Source organism: Eleutherodactylus coqui, chromosome 6 (assembly GCF_035609145.1).
Source record: "Eleutherodactylus coqui strain aEleCoq1 chromosome 6, aEleCoq1.hap1, whole genome shotgun sequence".
Lineage (NCBI taxonomy): Eukaryota > Metazoa > Chordata > Amphibia > Anura > Eleutherodactylidae > Eleutherodactylus > Eleutherodactylus coqui.
The window spans coordinates 77,367,675-77,381,594 of NC_089842.1; the positions used below are offsets into that span (position 1 = coordinate 77,367,675).

Here is a 13,920-nt window from a genome sequence, read left to right on the forward strand (position 1 = left end):
GTCCTTCAGGAGCCAAGGGAAGTGACAGTCTCTAGAAGAGCCAAAATGGCCTTTAGTTCCTACTGTCGTGAAGCAAGAATAGCTAAAAAATATTCCTCCATGGTACATGTGACCTGATTGGGTTATTATATGGCTCCGTGATTGGCAAGATGTTATGGATTCAGTGCTGACTCCTGCACTGTTTGTATATTCTGCCATTGCTTGAGTGAGTTTCTTCTGTGTTTTTGGATTTATCCCCATACTCCATGCTGCAGGGTGATTGGCTTAGGCAGCCGGGTATAGCAGAGGCTAAATGGTTGCTCATTCTTTTATTTACTAATAATGTAAAGAATTCCTCCTACCTTCCAGAGATTTGGATCCCTCCTCATCAAAATTCATTACAGATGGTTGTTCAGTCTAAGAAACAAAATATCCCCGGGATGCAGGAAATAAATTACAATTGCTCAATATTCCATCTTGTCAGATTTCCAGTGTTGTAAATTAGACAGCAGTAAAGCTCTCACTGTCTCCTTCTCTAACTGCATTCTCCTCTGCCGTAGGTCACGTATTCAACATGCCACATGACAACGTCAAGGCCTGCGAGGAAGTGTTCGGGAAGCTAAAGGAGAACCACATGATGTCGCCAACGCTGATACAGATCGACCGAGTCAATCCATGGTCTGGGTGCAGTGCTGCCATCATTACTGATTTCCTGGACAACGGTCATGGTGAGGATTACATAGACCTTCATAAATAAGTAATCCAGCACTGGCTGGACACTATTCTAAGCCCCAGGACCAGGATTCACGATTTCACTGTACCTAGTGTGCTCACCCAACTCACCTAAGGAAGGGTGGTTCTACTCCACTCCCAGGTCTTCTGCACTGTATCATCCATAAAATGAAAAAGCAAACATAATAACCTCACTACAATAGGAACACCTACTCAGTAATGGGTTAGCCCACCATTTTGTCTTTCAGACATCAGGGAACAGATTACACAAGGTGGCAAATGTCTTGCATACTCAACTCAACCCATGTGTGTTGCAGTAGCTCCATCAGTTGGTTGGTGCACATTTTAAGGTTAAGTAGGAGCAGATCTCACAGGCCTTTCTAGCATATCCTAAACATGTTCAATGGTGTTTCAGTCTGGTGAGTTTGAGTCCAAGGCAGTGTGGAATTCCTTGTGTTCCTCCAACCACTCCATAATGATCCGAGCTCCATTACACAAAGCGTAGTCCTGTTCGAGATGGCACTATGATTGAGGAAAACTTCCTGAAGATATGGGTGCTGATGTTTAGCTAACAGGTCCCTGTAGTGTTCACCATTCAAGGATTGTGGTATAATGACTAACAATCCTAGGCAATGCTAGGAAAACACTCTCCAGATCATGGAACTGCCACCACTGGCCTGTTCAACTCCAATGGTCCATAGGGTATGGCTTCATGCTGTTTATGCCAGATAAAGACCCAGCCTTTCATATGGTTCAGCAGTAAAGGAACTCGTCACTCCAGAGAACCTTCTGACATTTGTCCAAGGTCCATGATGCCTTTCCTAGGCCCATGCGAGGCATTGTTGGCGATGATACGGGGTCACTAGGGGCATCCTTGTCAGTCTTCGGCTATTGCACAGCAGCCATTAAACCATCATGTTACATAGGCTACCAGGAGCCCTTACACATTTTCATGGGGTCCCAGGATAGGAAATCCTTTGTGTTAATACACTGTTTCTAGTCATTTAGTAATACAAAAACACATGTATAGGGCAAAAGCAGCTGTCAAAAAGATGTTTCTACTCAAAGCCGTCCATTACTATAGAGAAGTTTGTACGAGGCCTTAGCTCTGTTATATATAATTGTGTATAGCACTCCATTCTGAAGGGAGGAACTCCATGCAGAATTGTTGGGGTGCAGCCATGACAAATGCAGGCTGATCTGATGATGCCTGATTTGGCTGAGGCCCGTGTAGCCTGGACTTAATGGTGCAGCATATTTCCAGTAATAGCAGTATACATACAGCTGTCCAGCTGAGGAGCGTGGCGGAGAAGTGAGGAGTACACTGACAGCTGGGTCCAGTCTGTAATGATTTCCACAGCTGAACGGTTTAGTCCCTTCTCTGGCTCAGCTCTAACGCCTCTTTAAACAGTTTATTCTTGGCATCCAGTTGCATTTGTAAACTTAACACAAGATCTGAATTTATGCACTGACGGGGAGGCGGCAGCGGAGGGGACAGGACCCTGGGGTGTTTGCGCTTACATTTTAGGGTTCATGAGATGTCAAGGTGAGATCAATCCATTATCCCTTCCATGATTTATTTAGCCATGCCAGATGTCCTTGTGCAGCTATTAGGAAAGTAATTGCTGTGTTTGCAATTATAATATAATGTACATATGTACAAATAATGTGTTACCAGATTTGGAAGCCATTGTCCTACCTTATAGGGGTAGAAGCACTTATTCTCCTTATAATGTAAATCAGAAAGTTCAGATCACTGACTAGTGAAATATATCAGTACATTGCGCTGCTATTGGCGCTGCTTCATTGGTGGGTATTAGAGATGAGCGAGCACGCTCGAGTAAGGCAGTAGCAGGGGGGGGGGGGGGGGGGGAGAGAGAGAGATCTCTTTCACTCTCCCCCCCGTCGCCCCCGCGAGCCTGCTTGGACGAGAATGCAGTTACTCGAGAAGAGCGATGCTTGCTCGAGTAACTGCCTTATCCGAGCATGCTCGCTCATCTCTAGTGGGTATGGAAGGAAAAGAAGTCAGAGTAGTAGTAACTGATACTGCAAGTGATAAAAGCAATAAACTCTGCCCGAGTATGATATACCCGCTCTATAATCCTGCTACTTATGAATCATAGAGTGAATATATTTGTATTTGGCTAAAATGCTCAACACTAGGTATTGGGCATCTTTATACTGAACATGAGGAATGTCATTTGTGAGCCATACACGTAGCATTTTTGTTCTTTATTGCACAATTAAAATTCCATACATTACATTCTTCTTCTTGCTCCTTCCTTCATTCTTTTAGGTGAGTGTCTCCTGGATGAGCCAGCAAAGCCAATATCATTGCCTGATGAGCTACCGGGGGCCAGCTACAGCCTAAACCGGCAGTGCGAGCTCGCCTTTGGTCTAGGATCCAAACCATGTCCTTATATGCAGTACTGCACCAAGCTGTGGTGTACCGGGAGAGCCCGAGGGCAGCTGGTGTGCCAAACTCGACATTTTCCTTGGGCGGATGGTACCAGCTGTGGTGAGGGGAAATTCTGTCTGAATGGAGCATGTGTAGAAAAACACAGCAGCAAGCGATACAAGGTGAGGCATGACATACAAAAGAGCACCAGCACATTAGTGTTGAGCAAACCGAAACAGTACAGCCCTGTTTTGGGATGAATTTTGCAAAAAGTTCGCCTTGGCCGAACCCACTAAAATTCTTCTTCTTTTCCCACCTTCTTTTAAAAAGCAGGCAAATAAAAATAAGGGAAAAGGAGAAGGAAAATTTATTTTTTTCTTTCTCCTCCTTTTCCTTCTTCTTCCTCTTCCTTTTCTTTTTCCTACTTTTTCCTTCATTTCCCATAATTTTCCTTATTTCTTTTTGTTCTTCTTCTCCTTTATTTTCCTTCTTCATTTTACTTCTTATCCCTTCTTATTATTTTTCCTTTATCTTCAATTTTGTTTTGTTATTATTTTTTTCTCTATTAACTTAGCTTTAAAAACAGCTGAAAAGCACTAAAATAGACTCCTAGGTGACCAAAGACTGTTATACAGGGCTTTTATGGCTCTTAAACAGTGTTATACACCTGTTTTAGCGATTTTTGTGAAATTCTGGTTTGGTTTGAACTAATTCGTACCAAACTTTTTGTCAAAATTTGGTGAATTTATTGAACCGAACTTTTAAAAAGTTCGATCATGACTACCTATTACCCATGAGGAGGCCATATACAGTACAATGTGCATATGTATTGCATAACTTATACTTTCCTTTAGTAATGTGGCAAGCAGGCTGTTACATTCGGAGGTCGCAGCTCTCATTCTGTCCTTGTAACTCCCTTGGTCAGGAGACTATGCTACACTGTTTCCAATTAAAACCATGAGCGTTGTGTTCTCCTGGTGACATTCTGATTGATAAGGTTGGATACAGCAAGGTATAAACTGTGCCAACTCTGGTCAAACTGAGTGATATACTGTGAGAACGTCCTGCAGAAAATAGCATGGAGATAAATGTGACTTTTCCACCGTGTCTTGACTGCATGCATCATAGTAATCTCTTGTCTGGAGAGGCACCTGCACACAGTAATCAGTACATGCTGAGATATCGCCCCTCTTGTTATTTCGGTTTATTATTTCTATATAGGAGAGACAAAAACAGCTGCTAATCTTGGGGTAAAAAAAAAAGAAACGAATGGGCAAAAAAGCTATCCGATCCTTGTTTATCCCAGCTGGAGGCAATGAGGACCACACAGTTGCCCCACAAACATCAGATGATTAACATTGGTTGGGAATATTTTCTGTATGTCCGAGATTTCTGGCGTGAGGATTTCTGACGAACACCTTGCAGATATGTGTTTAACACTTGTCACTTAGTGGCATCTGTCTCTCATAGGCTACAGTTGTAAAAAACGTAAACTGCCTGGTATATGTTTTTTACTGGATGCCCCTGCATACAGTAGTGCAGTCTATTGCATGCAATAAAAAAGGAAACTGATAGAAGCCACCTGACCGGAGGAGAAGTTAGCCTCCATCAGGTCTATGGTTCAGTTTACGTAATGCACGAGAAGCTTTCCCAGCGCATGTGGTAAACGTAAAGTGAAGATGCAGTGTGAAAGTACCCTAAAAGTTATGACGTTGCACCTACACATCTGTTAGTGTTTGCTCCAAGGGTCATGAAGATGATTAGAGTTGTGTAACTTCCATGACACTCATCCTACCTACCTATTACATCAAACATGTTCACTGCTGCCGTGCTCATGCTGCGTTACATGCGTGTCAGGGTGCACATACAAAGTGCTGGATACTGAGATCATGTAATGGAAGGGTAGAGCAGAGTGACCTGTGTTCTCCAACACATAGAGACTCCCACTAGTGAAAACTAAGCCATTGAAATCAATACTTTTGCTTCGTCCCATTATGCAGCCGTGATTTTCATGCCGTAAGCCCAACAATGGGTCCTTGAAAAATATTGCATGTCTGAAATGACCAATTGAAGTCAGTAGTTATGCTATTTGTGAGCAGCTTGTTGCAAATGAGGACTGCACACAGGAAAAAACGGAAGTGTGAATAAGCCCTAGTATAGACGGACTGATACTGAATAGAGACACTGTAAGCAGACATGCAGGATAGATACCCCAGAACAGATATTGTAGCGCATACAGCACAGATCTCTTCCTGATATGGTATATAGAGCCCCGTGTATGGGCAGAGCTCCATGTACAGGTTTCATCACATCTTGGATCAGCATGTTCTGTACCTTGGCAACCTCAGGTACATACCTGGGTACGATCCTGCAGCTCATTCCCAGAGATTTGCTACGGAAATCCTGTATAATTCTAATAATGTGATATATTGCCAACATTAAATACCAGTCCTTCTGTGCTACCGGTAGTATATACGACTTATAACATGGCATAGCACTGGTAATTAATACCACATACACAGTAGCATGGCACAGGTAGTATATACCACACATAGCATGGTGCTGATAATATATAGGAAACAACATGGTGCTGATAATTTATAGAGCATACATTAGCATTGCACTGGAAGTGGGCACAGAGCGTTATGTATGTATATAGGATGCAATAGGAACATGAATTTCATTGTTTCATCTTTTACATGGTTTTCTTTCTCTCTCCCAAGGTGGATGGATCATGGGGCAAGTGGAGCCCATATGGGCACTGCTCCCGGACCTGTGGTGGGGGGGTGCAGCTGGCCAAACGAGAGTGCAACAACCCAGAGCCGTCCCATGGAGGACAGTATTGTGAGGGTCTACGCGTGAAATACAGATCATGTACTCTCAACCCCTGCCCCGACAATGGTGAGTGATCACACTAGTATACCGCATCGTGTACAATACATGCATGTCTGTCCTAATACTGGGGAGTGATCACACTAGTATACAGCATTGTGCATGTTACATGCATGTCTATGGGGGGTGCACAAATGGAAGTGCAATATGCTGCGTCAATCCGTGAAAAAAGAACATATCTGGAACTCATTAGGCTAAATAGCTATTTAAATTTGACTGTTCGTCGGCTGCACACAAATGAACATTCCCTGTACGCACAAAAAGTACAGTAAAATACGTTGATACGCGTGCAAAAAGCCCTGTACGTGGCATAAATATGTTGCGCTGAGGCGTGTGCAAAAACGCATACACCCTTACTTGCATGTCTATCCCAGTACTGGTGAGTGATAATACTGGTATACAGCACTATGAATATCAAAATGACCCTCCGGTCCTGGGCAAACAAGATAGCCGCACCGCTACTCTGACTACCTGTTGTACACTGTCCATTAGTTGCATCTGTAGTCTAAGATACTGCACGTTGTTTTGATTGGACAGCGCTGCCCATGTGCGCAGAACTGGCCAATCAGAGCAGCATGTAGTGTCTAGGGCTTAAACAGGTGAGCATGATTTTGTCCCATTATGGCTGTGATAATCACGGCTGCATAATGGGACGAAGACAACACAATGGTTTCATTTTCATACTCTCGCCCATTAATAGTACGGGCGTGAAAAGATATGACTTGCCCCAGAGGCGTAACTTGAAGCTCCTGGGCCCCAATGCAAAACCTGGAACGGGGCCCCCAACTATAATGCTTTATTCATAGTACTGGGCTCCCTATATGGAGAAGAGAGGCCTTATGGTTCCCATAAGGCTCCTGGGCCCGGGTGCAACCGCATCCCCTGCACCCTCTATAGTTACGCCCCTGACTTGCCCTATATTTCCCACACATAGGTTAATACTATCTTCGTGCAGTTTTTTTCAAACTCCTGCGCTGTGGCGCGAAGTTTGAGCGGCCATAGAAAGAAACCCCAGTAATGCACGACGACGGTTTGTAGCAGAGAGCGTAGTTGTTAATATGGCCGCTCTTAGGCCTCATGTCCACGGGCGGATCTGGTTTGTGGAATCCCGTGGGAGATCTGCAGATCAAGCCGCCCATAGGGAAGCATTGGCGTCCGCTCTGGAATTAAAGCCTGTGAATGTTTTGTGGATCTTTTGGTCCGGAAAACATATCGCAGCATGCTCCATTTCACTACGGGTCCCGCACAGACGGCTTCTATTGAAGTCAATGGAAGCCGTCCAATCCACAGCACACCCACAAGCTAACACTGCACACGTGCCACTGATCCGTGGGAAAGCAGGAGATTTAAAAAAAACTGCACTGTGCATGTCCGACGGTCAGCCGTGGACATGCGCAGTACAGCGAATCAAGATATGAAGAGACCTGCGTGGACACCGACATTGGAATAAAGCAGGTAAATAGGGCTCATTGGCCGCCGGCAGGGCTGGATTCTGTGCGGGATTCCCCACACGGGATCTGACCCTCTCATGGATATGAGGTCTTCGGATACTTTTACATTGAGTGATTTATGTCAGAGCTCGCTCATGCAGCCTGCTTATACAGGCAGATACTTCATTCATTAGCAAATCGTTCAGTTGTTCACATTTACTGTGTTTGTGAATGAGAATGATTGAATGATCGGTATTTAAACTGAACGATTAGCAAACAAGCCAACGATAATTTTCATACTTGCATGAAATGAATGAACGAATATTGTTCACCCTTCGATCTTTGGCTGCGTGAATAATGAGCAATTAACAGTGAAACTGAAACAACCCAGTGATTTTTGCTCCGTCAGCCCTGTGTAATATTTGATTGGCTGGAAACATGGATATATTCTGTGTCGCAGGTAAAAGCTTCCGTGAAGAGCAGTGCGAGGCTTTCAACGGCTTCAATCAAAGCACAAATCGCCTGACATCCACAGTGGGGTGGGTCCCCAAATACTCCGGAGTGTCACCAAGGGATAAATGCAAGCTGATCTGCAGAGCCAACGGCACTGGCTACTTCTATGTGCTGGCACCAAAGGTTAGTGCAGATGAAGATGACCTCGGTACAGCACTGGGTGCATGGCGAATTAGTAATGTCCATACAACACTGGGGGAAGTAGTAGAGCAGTGGGAAATGTCACCCTTGATAGTAGCTGCCCATGGAGGGTCTTGTCCCTGATGTTTGGGGAGCCGCAAAGTATTTTCTCGTCTTAATTCCCCTTCAAGGCATCCAGAAAATCCATCAGGACTGGACCTCCCAATATTCTTCCCTTATATGGTTAGTTTAATACAGATGAGCACCTGCCAAACGGTTGTTGCATTATGGTCAGAAGCTCCAGGAGTCCTACAGGCTCAGGGCAGGAATCTGGCAGATTTAATGGCAACGCATGAGCGCTCTCGATGCTTCTAACTATTGAGTAGCTTACAGAGAAAGAATGAGCAGAGGAGCTTACAGTTTAATGTCCTTATTGCAGCCACGCAACACATGCCAAAGGCAACAAGTTTCAATGTTCTTCTTTATAGCCAAACTCCGTGCCCATATTGTCCTGGTTAGGTGTAAACCCAGAAGCCAGTGCTGTACATGAACAATGCCAACTAGTCTGTCACCCAATATCCAGGGAACACTATCTCTATATACTGTACCCCTATATCAGACCAGGTTAGGTCAGACATGTGGCTCACAAAAGGGATGCTCCTGTGTCGAAGGAACACTCCGTCATATTAGCACATTGTTCCCGTGCCCACTCTTCTCTCAATGTACCGTATTTTACATAAATATTTTGCATATTTTTGGCATCCTCTACAGATGTATCATTTATTTGCCTGCGTCTCGTGGCACACAGAGCTGCCAGCTACAATGTAACCACATTAGGATCTTGGATGAGTTTATAACACTATGATTCATCCACCACACAGGTCGTCGATGGGACCCCGTGTGCCCCCGACTCCACCTCTGTCTGTGTGCAAGGCAAGTGCATCAAAGCTGGATGTGATGGCCAGCTGGGGTCCAAGAAGAAATTCGATAAATGCAGAGTATGTGGTGGAGACAATAAAAGTTGCAAGAAGATATCCGGTCTTTTTACTAAACCCATGTGAGTATCCAGAGATGTGCACAGATGTTATAATCTCCATGCGGCTGCATCTCCGGCACCTGCATAGTATTTCTCAGGGGTGTGCAATGTGACGGGAGAGCACCATAGCAAAACCAAAATGAGCTACACCAACATCCCATCCCCATCTCACAGTGTGCTGTTCACATATCCCTATTCCGCACCTCCTATTTGGGCTCCAGGGGCTATATAGTGTTGTTGTAGATGTTGTTGGACATATGTGGGGAGTCGATATGTAAAAAGATTCCAATTTGCTAATCCTGACGTAAAAACATAAAACAAGGTATAATCACCTCACCCCCTGACACTGCAGTTATAGCAGTGCTTTGCTGCTGTGGGTCTTGCTGCAGCAGCATTGATGTACAGCCAATAGGCATATACGATGTAAGCCGGTGGTTGGCTGCAGTGCTCACGTCTCACTGGTTAAATGTTGTGTTCCACAACTTCTTGGATGATTTGGTCAAGGATCTATTTATTTTGTATTTTCTTGCCATCCATGTCTGTAGTTCTTTTCACTTTTTGTATTTCTCATAATTGTGTATTTCACAGCATGGGCTTGTTCTCTCTAATGCATTTATTCTCTTTTCTCTATAGACACGGCTATAATTTTGTGGTCACGGTTCCTGCCGGTGCCAGTAACGTAGATGTGAGACAACGCGGGTATAAAGGACTCATCAATGACGATAATTACCTTGCAGTGAAAAATGGACAAGGTCGTTACCTGCTGAATGGGAATTACATTGTGTCTGCAGTAGAGAAGGACATCCTAGTACGTGGGAGCCTCCTGAAGTACACAGGTACCGGTACGGCAGTCGAAGCCTTACAAGCTGTCGGCGTGATTCAGGAATCGCTGACTATAGAGGTTTTGTGTGTTGGGAAGATGACACCTCCACGGCTGAGATATTCGTTCTACATCCCAAGGGAAAAGAAAGATAGTAAAACTGTACAAATAATAAGCAATAGTCTTGCTGCTCTTGCACCTCCACCTCCCCGACCTAGACCCCAGTCTCAGTGGAACGCAGGTAGTTGGGGGTTATGCTCAGTCTCTTGTGGTGATGGCCAACAGACTCGAATAGTAGAATGCCGTGACCCTTGGGAACAGTTGGCATCAGATTGCCCAGCTTCTCTCCGCCCGTCTGAAATAAGGACCTGTGGTGACCCATGTCCAGTATGGGAGGCTGGAGAATGGACAATGTGCTCAAAGACCTGCGGCCGGGGATTTAAAAGACGCCAATTGCGGTGCAGTGCTGGAGGTGGAGTAACCTTACCAAGAGAGCACTGCACATTGAAACGAAAACCTCAGGAACTAGACTTTTGTATCCTGCGCCTGTGCTAGCCCAAAGAAGTGAGCAAAGAGCAGGCAAATAACTCTGAGAAATGTAGAGCCATGCACAGCGCAGAAGTTTCGGTGATGTGCTAAGCTCAGGACCCAGGTGGCGGTGACCCACGCTTCATGACCAAAGGGACTACTTTTACATTGTGATGTCAGATGGAAGAACGTTGCAGATATTTGAAGGTTAACGCTTTGCACTTTTTTTTTTAGCTGCGTCTTGTGTTTATTGTGTTTCTGGATAATCCTAGAATACTCGCCACCGTTGGCTTCCAACTTACAACGCTTGTTGTGGAGTCAATGAATGAGTTTGTGAAGAAGTTTTGTCACTGTATGGTCAGTCACGTCTCTATGTATTTACCGTTCAGTATCTAGAATCTGAACAAGTGCTTGAAAAGGAGGCAGCCATATATCTCAGACAGCCTTAAACGTAAAACCATGGCATTTCACCATGTTCTTCTCCTTCCTCAAGAAGTGAGATCAGTGGATACAAAAGTGAAGTCCAAGAAGGTAGTGAGAGACAAGGGTGTCCATACGATAGAGGCAGCACATGTGTTTGTGAGTAGAGCAACCCATCCTCTTCCGTTCCTGATATCCTTCACTCATGGGGGTAAGTCCCTTACAGGTCTGTTCTTCAGGTGCAGCCATCATGGCTTGTGTGATCCTGTCCTACATTCCCTTCTTCTCTAGCCACTACAACATTAACACATAAGGAAGGGGGAAACCAACCCAAGGGTCATCGCCAACTTTCTGCTACAAAAAGCTGAACTAGAACTGAATCTGTTGCAGGACCGGGTATGGTTATTGGGTAAACAGCATCAAGATAAAGGTTACTTTTTATTTTTGGTCTTCTCTATGTATGCATTTGGCAACAGCAGCAGAATCTCTTAGAGACGTGACTGTCACAGCAGTGTCCACTTTTATATGAAGGAGAGTTATGTAGATGGGTAAGGCCCAGTGCAGCTATTTACTTTGTTTGCCCATTGAATGTTGGGTCATACATGGTCAAAACGTTAATGGTCTTCAAGCAGAGGGGGAAGGAGGAAATAGCAGGAAGCCCTCAAAAGTAGTGACATGTTACACAAGGGGAATGCCGGGGATCTCTCGTCACTGTGAGACCTTCACACATGGACTAAAATTGCACAATTGAGTTCAACCAAGTTCTTCAAGACTGTTGTACATGAATGGCATTGTGCTTTACGACTCCAGATCCACGTCAGTGGTAGTGAACAACAGGGCGAATACGGGGTTAACAAACCTCCAGATAAATCTACCTCTATGTATCACCTGTACGGGATGATGGAGAGGGGGAGGGGCTTTAGAGACTGGTAAATTCCTACCTTGAAATGCCTTGTCATTCATATTCTGCAGCAATAAGCCCGCATCACTGACACGGTTCATTCATTGAAATTACAAGTACTGCAAATTGTGCAATGATTTTTAGGGTACGACCACATGTAGCGGTCGCCGCATGGCTGGGTTTTGGTAGTGATGCGCCTGGCAACCCTTCCAGTAGTGAGGGTCCATGCTAATGAATTAGGTTTTCACTAGTTGTCAGTTGTTAATGGCTGCAGGTTTTGCCTAAAACAACATCTACTGCAGCCATTAACAAGTAACAGCTAGTTGTTGGCTGCATCTCGGCCACAACCCAGCTGTGCCGTAGCCTTACCCTAAGTCTTTCTGACATTGAGGTGCTCTGTTTAACAGGTGCTAAGACTGTGTTGTCCATCCTGAGTACTCTAGTTTCATGGGAGCCAACAGGAGCCAAATTGCAAAGGTGGGGATTATCATTATCAGTAATTTGTTTATGGTGCTCTACCGAAAGAGAAACTTTACCCCTCCCGATGCACATCATAGGCTATCAGCCAGCCTATTGCACACTGAAGAGGGGCAAAAACCCTGAAACAGTCTATTTGTATATGGTTTATCTTTTCCTTCTGGAGAAGACTCTGACTTTGGCTTATATTCACAGTCATGGTTACAAGGCTTGTTAAAAGGTCTGACATTGACTTGCAAGAATGCTGCCTTCCAATAGGTGGTGCTGTAGAGACATTGTTCCATCTTACATTTGCATAAATTTCCCAGAGGAGCATGCATGGCCTAAAGGTTTCCTCGTACCTTCTAGGTGCTCTTCCTAAGATGTTCTTATGAACAAATTACAGGCACTGCAATTGTTCTATAAGACCAGAATAATCATGTAGAAGTCTCTGTGCGGCAAAAGGTCAGCCTGATATAGAGGCTCTGGTGATTATTTGGTCAGTCCCAAATCTAGAGGTTGGTAATTATCAGGTCATTCTTTAATAGAGGATCTAATGATTATCTCACATTCTCCATTATAAAGACTGTGATAATTATCTTGTCAGTCCCTAAGGACCTTTTTTACACAGGTCAATATATCGTTCAGTGTAAATGCAGGCATCGACTGAATAATGAACAAGAAATTAGTTTGTTATTCAGTTTATGCTGCATAAAAACAGAAGGATGAATCGGCCCGTGTAAACAGGCAGTCCATCTATGAACTGCCTGTTTACTGTGAAATGTAGGCGGATGGGCTGGAATGATCCCCGACCAGCTCAACCTCCGTTCACTAGCAATGATGGTTCCTTTGCAGAAGCACATATGCCCAACAGATTGCTCCATCTAAAAGCCCCCTGATGTAGAGGCTCTGGTGATTATCTAGAAAACCAGGTTGGACAAAACTGTTCATATCAATTACTCTCCGGAGGTGGTATCACTGACACGGGTGATCTCACCACCTATCACGTGCCCTAAAGGACTGATTATTAAGATGTACTGATGATCAGGGGTGATTATTCCCACATGGGAGATCTCTGTTCTGTATTATATGTTTGTTTTTGTACATTTATTTTACAATATTTTTGATAAAGCAGAAGACAAGCCAAAGTAGCGGCTGCAAAAATCTGTATACTGTGTATACTCTGTATAGGCATGAGTGATTAAGAATAAACAATTACATAGCTGACGACTGTTACTTTTCTTAACTGTCAATGACTGATGGCAATACATGCAAGAATGTTCCTTATACACAGAGAACAAAGCATCTGACACCTCTGATTCCATATACAGGTCAAATGCAGACTAAATCTTCATAAACAGTCAATACCTACATACATTGCCCTGTACTGATTCTAAGTTACATCCAGTAATAGGGATGGATGTGGTTATGTACTGTTATGCGGCCATGATACTCATGACTGCATAATGGGATGAAACAAAGCCATTGATTACAGTAGTTTTATTCTCACTATCAGGATTATCGCGTGTTTTCATGCTTTATTTTTTCAAACTCACATGCACTAGCGCGAAGTTTCAAAAGTTTGAGGAAAAAAAACTTGATTCATGCACAACTACGCTCTGTAGGGGCAAGCATGGTCGCGCATACGCCAACTGATTATTTCACCATTCTCTAATATAAAGACTGTAATAATTA

General features: G+C 44.1%; 1 protein-coding gene across 1 annotated transcript in view; it reads left to right on the plus strand.

Annotated features, from left to right (window-relative positions):
- Positions 1-13,452, plus strand: part of ADAMTS15 (ADAM metallopeptidase with thrombospondin type 1 motif 15) — a 53,454-nt gene extending 40,002 nt beyond the window's left edge. Inside the window, exons 3-8 of the mRNA XM_066607012.1 lie at positions 540-707; positions 3,008-3,291; positions 5,833-6,010; positions 7,892-8,067; positions 8,946-9,121; positions 9,734-13,452. Of these exons, the coding sequence (XP_066463109.1) occupies positions 540-707; positions 3,008-3,291; positions 5,833-6,010; positions 7,892-8,067; positions 8,946-9,121; positions 9,734-10,475 (1,724 nt within the window). The 3' untranslated portion in view covers positions 10,476-13,452. The remainder of the gene's footprint in view (positions 1-539; positions 708-3,007; positions 3,292-5,832; positions 6,011-7,891; positions 8,068-8,945; positions 9,122-9,733) is intronic.
- Positions 13,453-13,920: the final 468 nt, after the last annotated feature.